Below are 20,258 nucleotides of genomic sequence, written 5' to 3'. Positions count from 1 at the left end.
TTAGATAGATTAGTTCTTTTTTTTTAATTCCTTGCAAGACTATAGCATGTATTTAGGACTCAATGTAAAGGACTATGGACACTATAAGTGATGTACACCGACACAAGCACCGACACGCACACACGTTGCATGATTACCGTTTAGATGTATGCTTAGGAAACGCGATTTTTAGACAAATGCCAATTTTCACAAAAAATAATAAATCAATTCCATCACTCAAATTTTTCCAAACAAACCTTGGAGTCAAAACTCCATTGATTTTTTTTCCTTTATTTTCTTAAACAAATCCAAATGAATCCTAATCCCTACTTAGACTTTTTTAATAACAATTGAACCAACCATTCACCATTTTCTTCTCTTATGCCTTTAAGGCCTCTTTCTTTTCTTCAAAACCATTTTCCAACAAAAATTAAAATCAACCAAACACACAAAAAGCTTTTTTTGAGAGAGAACTACATGGAGTTTGATCCCTTAAATGGGTATGTAGGCATGAGGTCAAAACCTCTCCAAGTCCACTAAAATAAAACCTCAAACACTTTCTTCCCCCCATTCTTAACATAAATAAATTTCCTTTTTCACAAATAGCATTAAAAATAAAGCGTAGACATAAACTAAGAAAACGGCTCCTATAGAGTACTATAGTCACCGCGGGTGCCTAACACCTTCCCGTAGTGAAAACGACCCCCGAACTTAGAATCTAAGGGTTTTTTCTCAATTTTGCCCTTCCCAAGAAAAAATAGAGAATATCAAAGATTGAAAGGTTCAAGCATAATTAATGACTTGACACCCGAAAATCGCGATAACATTGTTATACCCTGATTTTGGACCTAAAAATACTCGTTCAAGATTTCTCTTTTAACACTGATGTTTGTCAATTCTCTGTTATTTTTCTCTGAATCTCTACTCTCTTTTTAAAAACATATTTTACTGCCTCTGTCTGTCTTTTCTTGCATTACAAGTCATCTAAGAACTCTCTGAAACGTCGCGTTACATTTTCTTGCATTTTATTTCAAAAATCATACAAAAGGGTATTTTGGTCATTTCCTGCAGTGGAACCCATTTTAATCCCTGTGTTTGTCTCTGAGTCTTTTCAATTTGTTTGTACAAATCTTTGTTGAGTCTTTGCTTAAAAATTATTTCAAAAAGTGCGTCTGAGTCAGTTTGGGTCAGTTTAGTCCCTAGGGGCATTTTGGTCTTTTCATGTCAAAATTTCGGCAGGGAGGTATTTTAAAATACCTCATGCCAGTAATTGGTTCGTTTTAGTCCTTTTGTTGATTTTATTTTTGGTTTCACTTTACGTTTTTTTCAAATTACCAATTTTAGTCCAATTTTATTTTTATTGCATTTTAGTCCAATACTTTTTAAAATTGCATTTTTAAGTCCTTTTTCATAATTGCAGATTAGTCCTTTTTTTTTCTTTTTTTGCAGAAAGGTTCCAAAACAGATGTCATTTTTTCATTGGTTCTCAGCTCCACATGTCAGCTATAAATATAAACACAGTGTCAGAAATTTCCAGATCAGATACACAATCACTGCCACATCACATAAACAGATTTCAACTTTCTCTCTCCATTCAGTTAGATCAAAACAGAAAAAGTCTCAAGAACAAAGAAAAAACCCTAGAAATTTCCAGAGCTAGAATCCATTGAAATGGCTTTGATTCTCAGAGATTCGTCAAGGAATCATCATCATTGAATCGTTGCTCTGCAATTCAAGTGCGAGTCCACCACTGAAAGCGGCGAACTCAAGCACGATCGCAGAGGCTTTCCCGGAGACGAAGAGGAGGGACGAAAATCAACATATCGAACCTGTGAAGAAGAAGAGAGGATCGGAACAGCAAGAAACCAAGCCAGAATCGACGGAACAAGATTAAAATCAAGCTTTCCTTGAAGATCCGGTTCGGAATCACCAAGAAAACCACAGGTAAAACTCAAACTTCACCTTTTTTTTTCGCAAGAACAGATAAAAAAGGAGAATCAAGTGTAAATCTGTAGGATTCTAGAAGCACGTAACCAAAAAAGCACAAAGAACAAAGAGAAACTTCATTCAAAACCGCAACTTCAAACTCAGATCTACTCCGGTTGAAATTCTTTTTCAAAAAACTAAGCTCAGATTCATGCATAGGAGAAAAAAGGATGTTTGAAAATGTAAAAAAATTTTGAATCGGAGCAAGGAAAATTTTCCGGTGGCCGGCCACCGCGCCGGAGAAGCTGAGCATGACCGGAGAAGACGACCGGATTCTAGAGAGAGGTCAGACTCTCTCTCTCTAGAATCCAAAGAAGAGAGAGGTTTTTTTGAGGATTTTGTGTTTTTTTTTGTTGAAACTCCTTTTTATATACTCCTCTGTTCCCACGCGCGCGCGTGCGTGCTCTTGTTGTGTTCCCTCGCTCTGTGAACCATCAGATCTGAATGGTTCCAAGATCTGATGGCTGCTGTGTGTTTGATTTTGAATCCTGTGCATGACTTTTTGTGTGAAATATGGTATATCTTCTGTTTGAACCGTTAGATCTTTGATCTAACGGTCACTGCGCTTCCTGCAATTTTACACTATCTTTTGTGCTTTTTCTGGACCCTTGGATCTTTGATCCAGTGGCTGTGATGTGATCTTGGGAGCTAGATCTGGACCTCTGGATTCATCCAACGGTCCAGATTAAATCCTGCTGAGCCTTTTTTTTAATTGCTTTTTAATTGTGTTTTAAATACTTTTTTTTTACACTTTCTTGGTGTTTTATGCTTCTAAAAAATTCCTAAAAATATTTCCCTATCATTTTAATTTTTCCTCTAAGTATTAGAATTTATTTGCTTATTTTTGCATTTATTTTCTTTACTTTGTTCTTTTAATTCTTGCTCATTAAATTCCATATATGTTCTTGATGCATTTTTTACATATTATGATATTTTGGCATGTGAAATAATGTGTGAAAATATCTCTAGGAATATGATATAATGCTTTGTTTGTGTGTACTCTTATGATCCTCACATTGTAGCTTAAATTCAAACCTTTCAAAAAATGGCTATAATGAGGGAATTATAGGTCATATGCATGTATGAGTGTTATACCTAAATTCTAGGTGTATTTTTACCACTTTATTTCATTTCATTACTTTTTTTTTTCTCTCTTGCTATTCTATTCAATTTTGTTTACCTTTCTACTATTTTTATGCTTTATGATACTAACCATCTCATCTCACATTTCATTCATCCCATAGTTTTGGCATCATTTTTTCTATTCATTTCTATATCAATTGGGTTTGTAATAATCTTAGATAGATTAGTTCCTTTTAAAATTCTTCACAAAGACCATAGCATGTATCTAGGACAATGTAAAGGACTATGGACATTATAAGGGATGTACACCGACACAAGCACCGACACGCACACACGTTGCATGATTACCGCTTAGATGTATGCTTAGGTTTTACGACGCTTAGACAAAAAAGTCATTTTTCTAAAATATGAATAACCTCACTTGAAAACTTTTTTTTAAAAAAAGGAGTCAAAGCTCCTCATTTCCCTTTTGTTTTCTTAAGAAAAAATCCCAATGAATTTTAACCATACTTAGGCTTTATTTTGCAAAATAACTACTTCCACCTCACTTTTTCCAAATCTCATGCCCTTGAGGCCTCTCATCTCTATTCTTCAAAAATTCCTTTTTCAAACTTAAAATCAACCAACAAAAACAAAAACCTTTTTTGAGAATGAACTACGATTGGTTTTGATCCCTTAAAAGGGTACGTAGGCAATGAGTCAAAACTCCTCCAAGCCAAGTAAAATAAAAACCTCAATCATCTTCTCCCCTCATTCTTCACTCAAATAAAATCTCTTCTTTTCAATAAAGTAGGCAATAAAAATAAAGCGTAGAAATAAACTTAGGAGAATGGTTCTTATGGAATACCATAATCGCTCCGGGTGCCTAACACCTTCCCGTAGTGAAAACGACCCCCGAACTTAGAATCTAAGGGTTTTTTCTCAATTTTGCCCTTCCCAAGAAAAAATAGAGAATATCAAAGATTGAAAGGTTCAAGCCTAATATATGACTTGACACCCGAAAATCGCGATAACAAACATATATATAAGATAAGCATAATTTTTTTAGGCATCTATACCTTTTTTGAAGAAAAGACATCTAAAATTTTACTTTTAATTAAAATCAAAATTTTATAAAAATTATACGCATTAGCGTAACAAAAAAACAGACACACATAAAGAATTACTCTAAACGTTAATATGTGTGTCTGTATATTTGCGAGGTTGAAGAAAGAAAATAAAAATATTCTGTATCATTAAATGATAGCGTAAATAAAAATATTTGTGAGGTTGTTATGATTAAACGATATTTAAATTAAATATATAAGTGATAAAAAGATAATAAAATTTCTTTGAAAAAAAGGTAATAAAATTAAATGGAATCTCCTTTAAAAGATTAAAGGCTTAATTGCACTTTTGGACCCCTATCTTTCCAAAAGTTACGGTTATGGCCCCTAACTAATTTAAATACAAAACAACCTCATATGTTTTGATTTTTTGGCAGTTTTGGACCCCCAGTCCATTAGTGAGGTGCCACGTGGCCCCCTAAATAATACACGTGGCACCTCACTAATGGACTGGGGGTCCAAAACTGCCAAAGAATCAAAATATAGGGGGCTGTTTTGTATTTAAATTAGTTAGGGGGCCATAACCGCAACTTTTGGAAAGATAGGGGTCCAAAAGTGCAATTAAGCCAAGATTAAATGGAACGGCTAAAAAAAATAAAATGGAAGAAAAAAACATATTGAAATATAATATTTGAAAATAAAAGAAAAGGTTCCCAACGTGAATTGAAGAGAGATGCTTGTGAAATAAATTGTCGAGAAGTAGTTTTTTGAAGTAGCATTCAACAACTTTTTGCCAAAGCTCATTCCATTCAATTTTATGCATTAAAAAAAGTACCTTTTTTAGTAAGTACTTAATTGATATTGTACTTGACCTAACTTATTCTTAAAAATGTAGAGAAGTTGAAGAAAAAAAAACCGGGTCAAACGGTATCTTAATCTCCCACAACGACAATGTAGAAGCAACTGAATTTGGGAGAAAAAAAAATTAGAAAATAGCTAAAAATAAAAAAAAATTGGAAAATAGTTAAAAAAATCGGTGAGGTAGCACTCAACCAAGCAACACTAAAAAAATTATATGCATCAGCGTAACAAACACACAGACAGGCGGACATAAAATATTACTCTAAACGTTAATGTGTGTGTAAATATTTGCGAGGTTGAAGAAAGGAAATAAAAGTATTTGGTATCATTAAATGACATTGTGAATAAAAATATTTGTGAGGTTGTGATGATTAAACAATATTGAAATTAAAATAATTGATAGTGTGTTTGACCTAACTTCTCCTTAAAAATGTAGAGAAGTTGGAAAAAAGCCGGGTCAAGCGATACCTTAATCTCCCACAACGGCAATTTAGAAGCAACTGAATTTGGGTGAAAAAATTGAAAAATAGTTAAAAAAAATAAAAATTATAAAAGTTATTAAAAATATAAAAATTATAAAATAATTAAAAAAAAATGATGAAGGGCAAAATGGAAAATTCACCCTAAAAATGATGAGGTGGCACTAACCACACCCCATCAATAGGAAATTACTAAAATGCCCCTCCTAGGGGCAAAATGGTAAAATCCTAGGAACTTATCTTTATAATATAGTAAGTAGATTCAATGCACATTGATGCTCTCCATCTTAAATGGTGCAGATAACGTATCTCAAAAAAATGTCATGTAAGTTGTTATTATTATTAGAGGTCAAATACCTCATCAGATCCTTTAAGTTTCATGTTTGTTTTAGATAGATCATTTAAGTTTTTAAGGTTTCAGATAAGTCATTTAAATTTAAAGTTTGTTTCGGATAGGTCCTTTAAATTTCTCAGGTTTCAGATATGTCATTTAAGTTTCAAGTTTGTTTCAGATAGGTACTTTTTATCAACCTCCGTTAAGCCAGAGTTGATTTGATAGAAATGACCTATCTGAAGCAAACTCGAAACTTAAAGGACCTATCTGAAACCTTAAAAACTTAAAGAACCTATCCGAAACAAACTTGAAACTGAAAGGATCTATCTGAAACCTTAGAAATTTAAAGGATCTATCTGAAACAAACGTGAAACTTAAATGACCCATGAAGGTATTTGACCTTATTATTAATATAGATAGATTAGATGGACATAATACTAAGAGTTTCAAGTAGGTATGTACTCCCTCCGTCCTTTAATGTAGGCATTCATTGCATTTTTCACATTTCTTAAGAAATTTGACTTTTCATATTTCAAGATAAGTTAATAGTATTAATTAGGGGTATGTTTAGAAAAAAAATAGTAAATGCATCTAGTAATTTGAAAGAAGATTTACATTTAGGGACAAAAATAAAATCAAATAGGAGTTTAGATATAGGGACTGAAGGACTAATTGTTATAATAAATGTGTGCATAAAACAAAGAGTCGTTATTGTATTAAGATACACAAAGCATATACTCCCTCCGTCCCTATATATAAGACCCTTTTGTCAAAATCACGGGAATTAAGATAGTGGATATTTATATTAAAGTTGTTTGTAATCACTATTGTTTTTACAATTTTATCCTTTAAGAAAGAATGTTAGTTTATGTTTTCAACATGTTATTTATTGTTGATTGAAGAAAAAGATGTATAATAAATAGGGGCGTATGTAAAGAAATAATTAATGTAGTTGAAAATAACAAAGGAGTCTTATAAAAAGCGACAAAAAAAATTCTCAAAAGGATCTTATAATTAGGAACGGAGGGAGTATATATCAACAAGCATGCATTGCTTTTACATCTATAATTGTGCCCTAACTGATGGACAATTAACCGACAATCCAAAAAATGAACCATTGACTTTGTTATCTAAAGCATAGAAGGAAAAAAACCAAACTGAGCACGAAATGGGCAACAAGTTTCATAAGAATCCTCTAAAGAGAATCGTTGTATTCATATGAGGCAAAAAAGCCGTAGTATAAGTTCGCACACTCCTTTTGCCGATATCACTAATGGAAAGCAATAATAATACTATAAGTTATAATTGAATTCTATTGCGGCTATTGTCGAGATCACCTATCCAAATATATTAGATAGCATGACCGATATAACTTATTTTCAAGACAAGGCCATATTAACCTCAAAGAATTCAATTGTCAAACAAATAAACGATTATATGTTGGATTTGATTCCAGGTGAAGCAAAAATGTATCTGAGTTATGATTCGCCGTTATCTACAAATCCGAATGGCGATGCAATTGATTTTGCCCACACCACACTCTTGAATTTCTCAACACAATTAATACATCTGGTCTTCCAAATCACAAACTCAGGTTAAAGGTTGGTGTTCCAGTGATGTTGTTAAGGAATATAGATCAAAGATCAGGATTATGCAATGGCACAAGACTAATCATTACTAGAATGGGTAAATTTGTGCTTGAAGGAAATGTCATATTTCGAAGCAATATATGCAAGAAATTTTTTATACCAAGATTATCTCTTACTCCTTCTGATGTCATGATACCTTTTAAATTTCAACGGAGACAGTTTTCGATAGTTGTTTCTTTCGCAATGACTATTAACAAAAGTCAAGGACAGTCTTTGAAGAAAGTTGAGATATATTTTCCAAGTCATGTGTTTTCACATGGTCAATTATATGTTGCAATATCAAGAGTTACCTCCAGAGATGGATTGAAAATGCTTACAACGGATGAAAAAGTTCAAGATGCCAATGTGACTTCAAATGTAGTATATCCAAAAGTATGTCGTAATGTAAGATAAGTTGTGCTAAAAATCAATTATTTTTGTACAATATTTTGATTTATTGCATTCCAATGGTAGCAATAAATTATATTACTGAAGTCACCATTATGCGACTAATATTTATCGTAATTGAAATTTTATAAAATATTACTTACATTGATTCAGTTATAACCAATTGACTTATTAATATAGGAAGGGACTAATAATCGTAACTTTAAACGCGCATGTGTAAGCTGGTAAGACCCGTGCGGAGCATGGGTCGATGGTCTAGTTGTTAAGTATGACTCAAAGGCAGTGTCAAGGGGGGTGGGTAAGGTACGGTTTAGAGGTATTGTTGTAATATCAACCATATAATTTATATAACAGTTGTAAGATTGTAAATTTTTACTCACTATTTATTTTATTTTATTTGTTACAAAAGCTAATCAAAGACAAGAAAAGAGCACGAAAAAAGAAAAGAGAGAAAACTAGGTCGGAGGGAAGAAAACTCCTGAGGTGTCACTCTGAAGCAGGAGAATGGGGTCTTCTGGAGGTGCAGAGTGGATGACAAAGTCAGCATCAGAAGCGGACCCTAACTTTGCCCTGAAATCATCACTCTGATTACCTTCCCCTGGGAGTATGATGCGCTAAAAAGTTATTGGAAGTCAATATGTCCTCTATGTTTTGAATAAGGACAACATAAATATGATAGTGCGGAGTGTCCCCCTTTATGAGATTAATGGAAAGGAGGGAGTCCAAGTAACAAGCCAAATTATCTCTACCCATATCAATGGCCATGCACAAGCAGTGGTAATTTGTTGTCAGCTCCGCCAAAAAAATGTCTTCAAAATGGGAGATCATACACGAGAATGTAGAGAGGGAAAGACCCCAATTGTTGCGGAAAATGCCGCCAAAACCAGTACGGATAGGAGTCCCATTGCAACTTCCGTCTACATTTAGAACGGTGCCCATGTGGTTGTCGCAATTCCATTTGACGTAGCAATCAACAGAGGTTGTTGTTTCATTATTTTTGAAGGCCAAGTGATGGTGCCGGCTGAGTTATAAATGCTGGTGACAATGCGGATTAGGGACCATGTTTCATTGTTGAGGCACATCAGGTTTCAATTCCTCCAAGTCCACCAAAGAGTAGTTAGGAACAAGGCAGAGTGAGAAGTATTAATACCATTACAGATCCAATCAGAGACGCAGGTATAAGAGAAAAATTCATGTCTAGAAAATCCAACTTTGAGCCAAATGATTTTAAAATGTCTGCAATCACAAACACAGTGAAGGTTTCTTCGTGGTCTCCACAACGGGTACAGGTGGCCGAGCTAGCTATTCGGCTATGGTGGAGTAACATGAATACTGTCATCGGCGTGAGGGAGAGGGAGAGGGAGAGGGAGAGGGAAGAGGAGCCAAGTGTACCCACTCTTTGTAGAATATTCACTGTATATATATATAACACCTCATAACCAAATATCATGTTCCATTTTTTGCGATTTATCGTTTCTTTTCACTTATATTAATTGTTGCTTTTCTAGAGACTTAATGAGCACAAATGGTATTTCTAATAAACACATCCTATCCTATTAACTCAAATTTGATTCATTAATTATGTGATTAAACTTTTGCTTAATTAAATTAGCTTTAAGTCAAACGCCACATATATTTTCAATGAATGTTTGGATATAATTTTGGGAGAGTAGAAATGTTTATAGCTTTTTCTCCAAATTTGATTTTATACTCAAAATTCTTGTTTAACCTTTAACTCACTTATAACATAAATATTTTACAAATTCAATTCATCTCCTAAAAACCAAACACATGCATGTTCTATTGTCCATTGTTTTATTGAATTGGGCGACAATGACATAACAATTACAACGAAGCACACTAGTTTCACTGGACTTTTCCTTGCAATCACATCAAAACAAAAAACCAATGTCCAATAATTAACATATCACTATCAAACACACCTTAAAAACTAAAGCACGTACTACTTCCATAATGGAACCACATGATCAACCACAAGCACACTTTCCAAATGCTCCTTAACCTTAATCAAACCCTCACTGGGGTCCACACGGTCCAACTCCTCCCGTCCCGGAAAAACGACTAGGGAAGCAATGGTGAAGCCCTTCGCCCTCTCCGGCGATATATTTTCGCCGTAAGAGACATAACTTACTCCTCCAACACTCTCCTTGATACCTTGGATAGCCCGAAAAACCTCCTCCTTAACTTCACCGTTCTTTTCGTCCTTGAGTTTCAAGAAACTCACACGAAAAGCAGTCCCCGGTGAAGGATGCGGGGGAAGAGCAACTTCCCCCGCAATCCAATCGATGACTAAGAGGTCGTCGAGAATAGGGAGTGCGAAGTTTCTTACGCCGTTGAGGTGGGTAGGGTGAGCGTTGTATATTTGAAGATCCTCCTTTGAGTCATAACGACTATGCAACAAATGAGTGTAACGAAGATCTGAAAAAGGTATAGTTGATGTGGTGTGTTCATTATTGTTTAGAATTGGACCAAAGGTGAGGTGGCGAACTTGTTCAATTGTAACTAAATTTTGAAGCTCATTGATCATGGTGTTAACTTTTGATGATTCTGTGTTTTCTTTGACTTTGAAAAGTACAATATGCTCTACACCTTGGGAAGTAGAGGACATCTTGATTGAAGATTGGGATCTGGACGGTGGAGATTGATGGTAGGGTTTGAATGATGTGGAGAGTTTTTTTGCTTGTTTGAATGGTGAGAATGTGAGGGAAAGTGGTGAACAAGTTCTTAGACTTAGTAGCATGATGTTAGAAGAAAAGGAGAAAAATTGAAGAAAACAAAATGAGAAGGATGAGAAATATAGGGTTGTTAAGCTGGGATATCAAATCTAGTTGATGATAATGTGTTTCACTTTTATATTGTTTCATTCATTTCACTTTTCATAGTGGTTGGTCGGTGGTCCACATTAGATATTTTATGTGCACGTTTGGCACAAGTGAGGTCATAGAGACCGAGGCATTTTGATTTATGATGAGTGTATCCATTGAAAACTAACATCCACTATAGACTTAAGATAAATAATTAATGACCCCTAAAATTTCATAACCACCTAGAAAAACTAAAGTATTAATGACCCCTAAAATTAAGACCTTTAAGACGTAATTTTTCTTTGAAAATTGATGTATTCAATGCATTGAAAATTAAAATATTTAATTTTTTTATGGAATAATTTCTTCTTTTAAAATGTTTAAAGAGTACTCTAGGAACACTCGTTAACAAGACCCTTATATATTTTTTCCCTCTAGAAAAACTTACTACTATCTTTTTGACATGTTTTTCTTCTGTCAATTGTTTTTTAGAGGAGCAAGCGACCATTTAATATCTAAATATATAGGAGTACTTCGTTCTCATATTGATCTCTTGATATATTAAAATTGTAAATACATCCACAAGTGTCTCTTTTTAACTTGATTAATAACTACTGTAATATATAAATTATATATAAGAAATACTGAATTTTAATGTAGTAATTTTTATTTTTATTCTTATTTTATTATTTATTTAAAGTATAAATTTATAATTTTGTCGTTTTTTATTAAATTAAATAACTAGTGATTAGACTTGCACATATCAAGTGTGGAGAATCCTAAGTTTGAACACAAACCATTTTTTATCAACATCTCTGCAACTATCAATATAATTGAGTTATATTTACGGAACATCTATTTTTTTAAATAGGTGTATAACATTTCATATATTTCACGATTTTTTAAGATAAATATTATTTATAAATTTTGACTACATTTTTTCAGTTCACTGATGAATATTTATCTATATATGTTAAAATATACATCACTCGTTACCACTTAGTTCAGTGGCAAAGTAGTGTTTTAACTAGGTAACGATCCTCTCCATTTATAAAAATAAATGGAAAAAGCAATTTAGAGAGAGATAGAGACATAAAATAGGTAATAGGTCCTAGCATTACGTGAGTCCCACTATCATTAATTACATTTTACTTTTTTATGTGTCTTTATCTATCTAGTTGGTAGAAATGGAGAGGATGATAAATGGAGAGGATCTTAACTCGTTTTAACTAGCTTCAAAAACTTGCTTTGATTTCCAAGATCACTTTTTCAATCATTTTAAATTTGAGAAATGATATTTGTGCATCCATTTAATGATAACATTTTGACAATTTTCACTTTCATGATACTCACATTTATTATCATCTCTCTTCCTTTTTTCTCTCTCCAATGTTTCTGATCAATAAAAAGAGAGAAAAACAAGGTTGTAACTAAAGTTGTCATTAAATGGATGTACAAATATCATTGATCTTTGAATACCAAGTAATTCTTCCATGGTCATGTGACCAACAATACAATTCACATTTGATCACAACCAATTAAAACCTCACAACTAATTAACATAGGGAGAGAAACTTGTTTGCAAATCTAGCAAAAAAAGGCAGAGAGAGAATGTTATCGACAACTATGATACCACCAAAGAAGAGGAAGGGTTAACGATGCCCCAGCCACCTGTGGCCGATCACGACAACAAGGTGATGGGGAGGGGCCATCCCAGAGATGAAGTTTGAACTTGTATTCACTGCGTGGAATGATATCAACGTGGTGAGTCGCCGGAAATGGAGGTCATCAAAGGAGGAGACTCTGTCGGTGGATTGGTAGAGACAACTTTGCCTTCTCTCTTATTCCATCATTGTCATCTCCTTTCAGCTTCCACCCATTTCCTTTCATCTCTTCCTATCTCTCTCCATTTACCCTTCTCATTTCAAAACAAAATCAACTAAACAATAACATGGATAAAAGAAAAACAACACAAAAATCATAAACTTTATTTTAAAATAAACCATCCACGACAGTGGCCGTCGCCACTGTGGTCATGATCGTCGTCAACCCTCATTTTCACTATCATCACCGTGACCATAACCAATATTATTGTCTTTGCCTTCTTCTCCTCGTGAATCCTCATTGATGTCGTTGTCTCACCTTTCTCTCCCTCGGTGGGATCGCAGTTGTTGTTCCCTCTCTCTTCGTTTTTTTATCAGGGTTCTCTTTATTTTTCTGCAAAATTCTCTCTCTCTCGTCTCTCTCTCTCTCTCTCTCTCAATATTAACGAGTTGTCAAATTTTGGTTGGTTACGACCATATATGCATTGTTGGTTACATGACCATGGAAGAATTACTCTTAATTACAACATACCCTTGTCTATTCTCTACGTGTAGCTTTGGATGGACATTGTCATTTACTATGCGGTGTGAGTTGATAGAGAATAGTAAGTGCAAACATAAAATACAACGGGATTCAAATTAAATAGAATAAAAATACTATTATTGGTGTAAATGAATCCCCTAAAGATGTTGCGGCTCCGCCACAGTTTTTTTTTTTTTTTTTTTTTTTTTTTTTTTTTTTTTTTACAAAAATAAAACGATATTCATTCATTCAAATTGATATAGTACATCAGATACAAACATCGCTTAAAACGTAAAGGATGAATCAACGAACAAACTCACAGCACCCAAGCTAATAGCAAGCAACGACAAAATGCCTATAAATAATATGATAAAATCTAAGTCACCGAAATACCCATGCTTCCGGATCTGCAACATTGATGCTCAAATCGTTGATTGAATTTGTAATTGAGTGATGTCGATCTTTCAATAGGAACTAAATGATTACCGTGACAAGACGGGAAATCAAACGTCGCACAAGACGACTAACAACATAACGCCACAATTAGACGGAAATCACAAAACACAAAAGGAAAAACTTGATATATGTGAAAACTACTTATTTATATTGAAAGAAAAGAGGAAAAAAGATGTAGAGGAGTGATTTTTGGTAAAAACAATGACATAAAATCACTCCTGCTCGATGAACGAAGGAGAAAGAAAGTTTAAAGAAAAGTTGGAGTTTTTGCCTAAGTTTCTACTGCGGTATTTTCGCCACGGATTGTTATAGATAGCTTCACCTCTGGATGTTCTCATTGGCATAAAACAAACATTATTTAAGGAAAAATTAAAATTTTAAATGAAAAATAAATAAGAAATTGAACTAATCTCTATCCTTCTTCTTATAACTGTACCCTTTTTATTTTGTAAAACCTAATTATTAGTTAAATTTTGTAAGAATTCATAGCCCTCCTAAATCCTAAGAAGCATATGTTCCTTAAAGAGTGTAGGTTATGGAAATACCTCCAACTGTTTTACTGCAACACAACTAGCATGCAAGTATTATTAATTTGACTAGTACATGTTAGATTTGTCAATTTTTTGAACTCGGGCCGAACAATAAAACATAATTTTAGTTACGGAAGGATTATGGAGAGCTAGAAAAAGAAAAAGTATTTAACAACATTTCAAATTCATTTTCAGTGCAAAGAAGTGGTTTCTGGTTCTCAATCTCAATTGCAAGGTATTCAGTATGCTTTGAAGTCTCAAAGATTATAGTCTCACAATAGTTTTGATCCTCTAAGAACTCAGCCTGGTGATGGATGGGTCAAGATTAATAGTGATGGTGCAATAAGTAGTGGTCGTGCGACTTAAATGGTGGAGTTGTTTGTAACCCATAAGATAGATTCATTTTTGGGTTTTCTTTTAATCTTAATGTTTGCTCCATTGTTTAGGCATAGCTTTTATGAAGAGATTGTTGAAATGAGAGTGACAACAAAAGTGTTATTAACACTCCTCCTGTCCATATTACTGTTACATAATACATTTTATTATCTAGCGAATTTTAAAAAATTAACCATTTACACTTCTAAGGATTTAGAAATTAGGTGAAAAATAACAGCAGCAATACTAAATATTTGGAAAATATTTTTTTACGCCAATAAACGCTGAAATATCTTTTTTTAAATATATACTTTTTAAAATGGTTTAATTGCACTTTTGGTCCCTATCTTTTCAAAAGTTGCGGTTTTGGCCTCCTAATTAATTAAAATATAAAACAGCCCCTATGTATTGAATCTTTGGCAGTTTTGACCCGAATGTCAATTTTGACTTGGTCTTCGCTGACGTGACACCCACATCACTTAAGTGAGGTGCCACGTGTAATTTTTTTTTTCTTTTTTAATTCATGCTGGCTTTTGTTAAAATTGACTTTCAGTCCTGAGATAGATTCAAATAAAATTAACACTGCCTTCAGTGCTCGAACGTTAGCCCAACTCTTTACCCTGACCAGCAAGGTGTCGTCCGCAAACTGAAGATGAGAAACATACACTGAATTTTGCGGCCCAATACCATAAGGAGTGAAAAGTCGATTGGAACCAAAGCCGACATCATAACATTAAGACCCTCCGCCGCCAAGAGAAACAGGAAAGGAGAGAGAGGATCCCCTTGACGAAGACTTCTCTAAAAAAAAAACTCATTTGTCGGGCTCCCATTAACCAACACCGAAGTTGTTGTTGTCGTGACACACTCCATAATCCAAGAGCGCCATAACACCGGAAAATTCATTTTAGACATCACCTCATCAAGGTAACCCCAATCCACATAATCATACGCCTTCTCAAAGTCTACTTTAAAAAGGAGAAGATCTTTCTTGGCATCATCAACAATGTCATTTGCTATCAAAATTCCATCAAAAATTTGTTTACTCTTAATAAAAGCAAACTGAGTTGTAGAAACAACATTACCGACTACAATAGGTTACATAGTAGTAGATTTTACTATCTATTGCATTTTGAAAATTAGATAAGAAATGACACAAATAATACATACCTTATGTTTTAAATTAAGATATTATGTAGCTAGTGAAATGTTTAACACAATAAAAACAAAATTGTGGAATAACCTAATTGTGACATTTTTGTGTTGCTTTTTGACCTTTTGTCTTGCAATATCAATACTAATTTACCATTTTTTTAATAAAAAATAGCTTAAATGTGTTTTTTGTCTATCTATTTAAAAAAAAATGAAATTTTGGTCCATAAATTTTAAAACTGGATTTATGTTCCTCCAATTTGACATTCTCTAAAATTTTCACTCATGTTATATTGGGGTCATCTTCGTTGATGTAACTTATTCGCTAATGACATTGAAGTGTTGTAGTCCAATCCATTTCAAGTGGAAGTATTGTAGTCCAATCCATAATGAATATGTCAATCCAACAAAAATAACTCTAAAATATAATAGGGTGAAAATTCCAGAAAAAGTTAAAGTAGATAACCAAAATTTTAGTTTTTAAAATGAGGGACCAAAATTTATTTTTATTTTTTTAATATGAGGATCAAAAGTGCATTAAAGCAAAAAAGAAGAAAATAAAAAATGAATCCTATGTTACCATTGGTTGCTGCTTTGATTTTAAAAATTAAATGATTTGTATTTCGTTTTGGGAAATGATAACTTGTGTCCATAAGATACACAAGTTAATGCGTCAAAAGTAAAAATATTTCATTGTAATTAATACATTTGAATTTAATATTTTATTTTTGATTAATTGAATGCCATAATTGAAGAAAAATTTCTATTTTTGGGTTGCTTAACATGTGCCTGGTACAAGTTAGCATGACCCTTCATATCTTTTTTAACAATAAGTATAGGAAATTATGATAGATTTCGAAGAATGCATCAGACTCTCTTGTTTTTCTTTAATAAAAACAATAATATGAACGTAATTATTGCAAATTCTGAAAATATTCAAGTACATACAACCTAAGTTGTATACAAGTTAAATGACAAAAGAGTGCATTTTTTTTGCATTGAATATCATGTCATATTAGCCACACAAAAAGAGATTTGACGAGAATCTCTCAATCCAGTAAAATTTCAATGTAACAAAAAGGCATAACATATTGGTTTTTTTAAGTCAAATCACAATACGGGAGTTGGAATATCCACACACGCAAAAAGTGGCTATAAAATGACTCTTTCGCATCCGATTTTAATATATCATTTCTCAGTCTAAAATAACAAACACATCCACCTACCCATTTCGTTTTTCTTTTATCTTTTTGTACTTCAACCATGTTGAGTGGAAGGAAAGGTCGTGGTTGCCAAAAGATCGAGATGAAAAAGATGAGCAACAAGAGTAACCTTCAAGTGACTTTGTCAAAGCGTCGTAGGGGACTCTTTAAGAAAGTCAATGAGCTTTGCACCCTTTGTGGTGTAGATGTTGCTCTCGTTGTATTCTCACCTAGTGAAAAAGTATTTTCTTTCGGTCATCCAAATGTTGATACGGTTATAGATCGCTATCTCTCTGGGGTCCCACCACAAAACAACAGCACCATGGAATTCATTGAGGCTCACCATAGTGCCAAAGTGTGTGAGCTTAATGCTGAGTTGATTCAAATCAATAACACACTGGACGAGGAGAAAAAGAGTGATGATGAGTTGAGCCTTTTGTGCAAGGCGTTCAAGGCTCAATTTTGGTGGGCTTGTCCAATTGGTGGGATGAATAGGGCTCAACTTGAATTATTCAAGAAGATTTTAGTGGAGCTTAAGAAACTTGTTGCTCAATATGTTCATAGGAGTGCAATTCAGGGTACTTCTTCTCAAACTTTTTCATTTTTTGCTGGTAATGATTTATCCTCTAACATCCCTCTCCATTATCAGCCAAATCCTCAACAAACTGAAATGTTTCCACCACAATTTTTTCATTACCCTATATTGCAATCTCATTTGTTTGGCTTCAACAATATGAGAGAAGGAGGATATGGACCCCCCAGATTCTATTGAAGTTCTAGAGTCATTCCTTTGTCACTTGTGTTGTTTGAAAATCAATAACCAACTCAATTTCTCATCTATGCCCTCTTTTGAAAGTCAAACTTTTGTTTACGAGTCTAATCATATCTCTGTTATCATTTTGAACTATATGGCAGAGGAAAGAGTAATTATAAGTTTGTTGTCTAAAATATAGGCACCGTTGATCTATAATAAAGCACTTTTCTTTGTTGAATCTTCTTTTATACTTGTTTTGTCTAGTAAACTAGTAACTTTTTATGCTAATTTGATACTTTGTATACGTAATGACGATTTCATCTCCTTTTCTATTAATAAAAGATAACTATATGTATGTTTGAATTGACATCAAATTTGGTAGAATTGTAGTACGCCATTGTGATTTTGTTAAAATTGCAATTTAGAGTTCAATAAAAATTCACAAGAATCTAAATATTGAATACCATAACATGTCTGTTTTTTTTTTTTTTTTTTTCAAGGATGTCTGGTTTTTCTTTTTTCTACTTATACATTGTTTTTTTTTTTTTTTTTTTTTTTTTATGAAATTCGCATGGACTGCAGTCATGTGGCAAGCAACTGATCCAATTTCAAGTGATAGATCAAATGTGTGTTGAAAATATCGACATCGGTGCAAAGTAATTAATTAGATACTTACTCACTAATCCCTTCGGCCTTATTTACAAGTAATATTGATTAATTTCACAAGTTTTAATAAGTTAGTTTAATGGTATTGTATATATTGCATTACATCTAAAGGAAATATATTGTTTTGGTAAAACTTTTTTCTTCAAATTCTACCTTTTATTTAAACTATTTTATCATTTTTACAGTATTTTTAAAATTATTAATTAGAAAATTAATTAAATATCATTGCAATAGGAATAATCTCACTACAAATGGAACAAATATTGAACACTATAAAGGAAATTAGTTTGATCTTATTTGCCAAAAATACTTTTTTTGAGGGAATTTGCCAAAAATATTTTTTTTTTTTGAGGGAATGCCAAAAATACTTGATTGTGGTATATTCTAAAATTTATATATCTGCATATAGCCGTAAGGTGTTCGTCTTTCCGTTAATTTTATAAATAAAGCCGAAACAATGAATGGTTTACTGTTGGAACTCTATTCATTGAACAAAATCGAACATAAATTTTATTTTTCGAAACAAAATGAACACTATAAAGTAAATTTTATTTTGCAGAAAAAATGAAACAAAATTTTAATTTATGTTTTAATTTAAATTTTATTTTTCCTGGAACTATATCCATTGAACAAAATCGAACATAAAATTTACTTTATAATGTTCGTCTTTCTCTATTTATAATTTTATATCTGCATATATCAGTAATTTAAAATCGAACATAATGAATGGTTTACTGTTGGAACTCTATCCATTAAATTTACTTTCTGACTTCATGCCAACAATCAAATCCACCTATTACATTAATAGTTGGTGATATAGAACACTCATATAATATGCTACTCTCTGACCTACTCTCTGATATAGAACACTCGTTATAAGTAAAAATAAATCTAAAAAAAATTGATGTATTTGATTTAAAATTTGAACTAAATAAATCCATTTTTCTTGACCTACTTTTGTCATAATTAAGCTTAGAGAAAATATTTATTGGCTAAGTCCGACGATTTAAATAAATAGAATATTTTTCTTAAAAAAAAAATAGATTAATTCTTTACATATACTAAATAAATAATTTAAATTTTATTGGCTAGATTATATGTTTATGTTGGGCTAGCTTACCCTCACCCTTAAATACACACATACGAATTTTTGAAAGCTCAACAAAGGATCAAATCACTTTTTGAACAAAGACATGATGGGCAAAGAAAGAACTAAAAAGCTACTTGGTCGTGTGCTTATGTTCATTTTCTCACGACTCATACTAGAGAAAATGAGCATTTGTTTTTCATTTATGGATGTCTGTTTGAAAAACTTCCTAAAAAACTCTTTTTTAGTTTTTAAAAATTTGAAAATTAAATTTTTTTTTGCTAAACTATTTTTTAAAATTACAGTTTTGGAAACTGTTTTGAATTTTTTTAGTTTTGGGGACTAAAACTAAAATATGTAAAATGATAACTATTGCGAGAAGAGGACTTGTATATTTCAAAAACCGAAAACAAACACTATTTCAAATAGGCTGTGTTTCATGGTGGCTTTCTGAGGATTTTTATTGCAGGCAATCGGATGGTTTCGCCTTCTTATAGATTCAGTTGATTGTTGTTCTTGGATTATGATCTAGTTTATTTTTTTATAATAGTAAATTTTCATGTGGTGCTGCAAATGATTTATACGGAGTCTGATGTGTCAACATAGTTAGGATGTCACGTTTTTGCAACTATTACATTTGCACTGCACTAGCCTTCATCTAAAAGTATTCAATGGTGGGATGCATGCAACTTGTGCTGGGTTTTTAGAGATCTATTCCTACTTCCAACTTTTACGTCTTTGGCTATGTTTGGATACAAGATCACCAATGTTACATATAGGATTCTTGCGCATATATTTGATTTTACACAGTAAGACTTCTTATATTTTTTGTAAAGGTCTCACTACAAAAATGCATATTATCTGTGTATGTATCTGCTATTCCTAATTCCACGTTCTCCTTGGCCTGAAACAAAATGAAAACATCAATTAAAATTTAAAAATGAGAAAGAAATAAGAAGTTGAACTAATCTCCCTCCCTTTACTTCCGATTATTTTGCTGCGAACGCCAGTAGCATGCGAATACTCTGAAGGCACAACTAGCAGCACCAACGGGCACCACAGCT

General features: G+C 32.8%; 2 protein-coding genes across 2 annotated transcripts; one reads left to right on the top strand and one right to left on the bottom strand.

Annotated features, from left to right (window-relative positions):
- Nucleotides 1–9,767: 9,767 nt before the first annotated feature.
- Nucleotides 9,768–10,433, bottom strand: LOC25480363 (stress-response A/B barrel domain-containing protein UP3). The gene has a single exon (XM_013587185.2). The coding sequence runs from the start codon at nt 10,431–10,433 to the stop codon at nt 9,768–9,770; it is 666 nt and encodes a 221-aa protein (XP_013442639.2).
- A 6,315-nt stretch (nt 10,434–16,748) lies between these two features.
- LOC25480364 (agamous-like MADS-box protein AGL62) lies at nt 16,749–17,459 on the top strand. Its single transcript, XM_013587186.1, has one exon. It carries the CDS (start codon nt 16,749–16,751, stop codon nt 17,457–17,459), a length of 711 nt encoding a protein of 236 aa, XP_013442640.1.
- Nucleotides 17,460–20,258: the final 2,799 nt, after the last annotated feature.

Source organism: Medicago truncatula, chromosome 2, assembly GCF_003473485.1.
Source record: "Medicago truncatula cultivar Jemalong A17 chromosome 2, MtrunA17r5.0-ANR, whole genome shotgun sequence".
Classification (NCBI taxonomy): domain Eukaryota; kingdom Viridiplantae; phylum Streptophyta; class Magnoliopsida; order Fabales; family Fabaceae; genus Medicago; species Medicago truncatula.
Note: the sequence above shows the minus strand (reverse complement) of the source record. Positions and strands in the feature narration are given on the sequence as shown.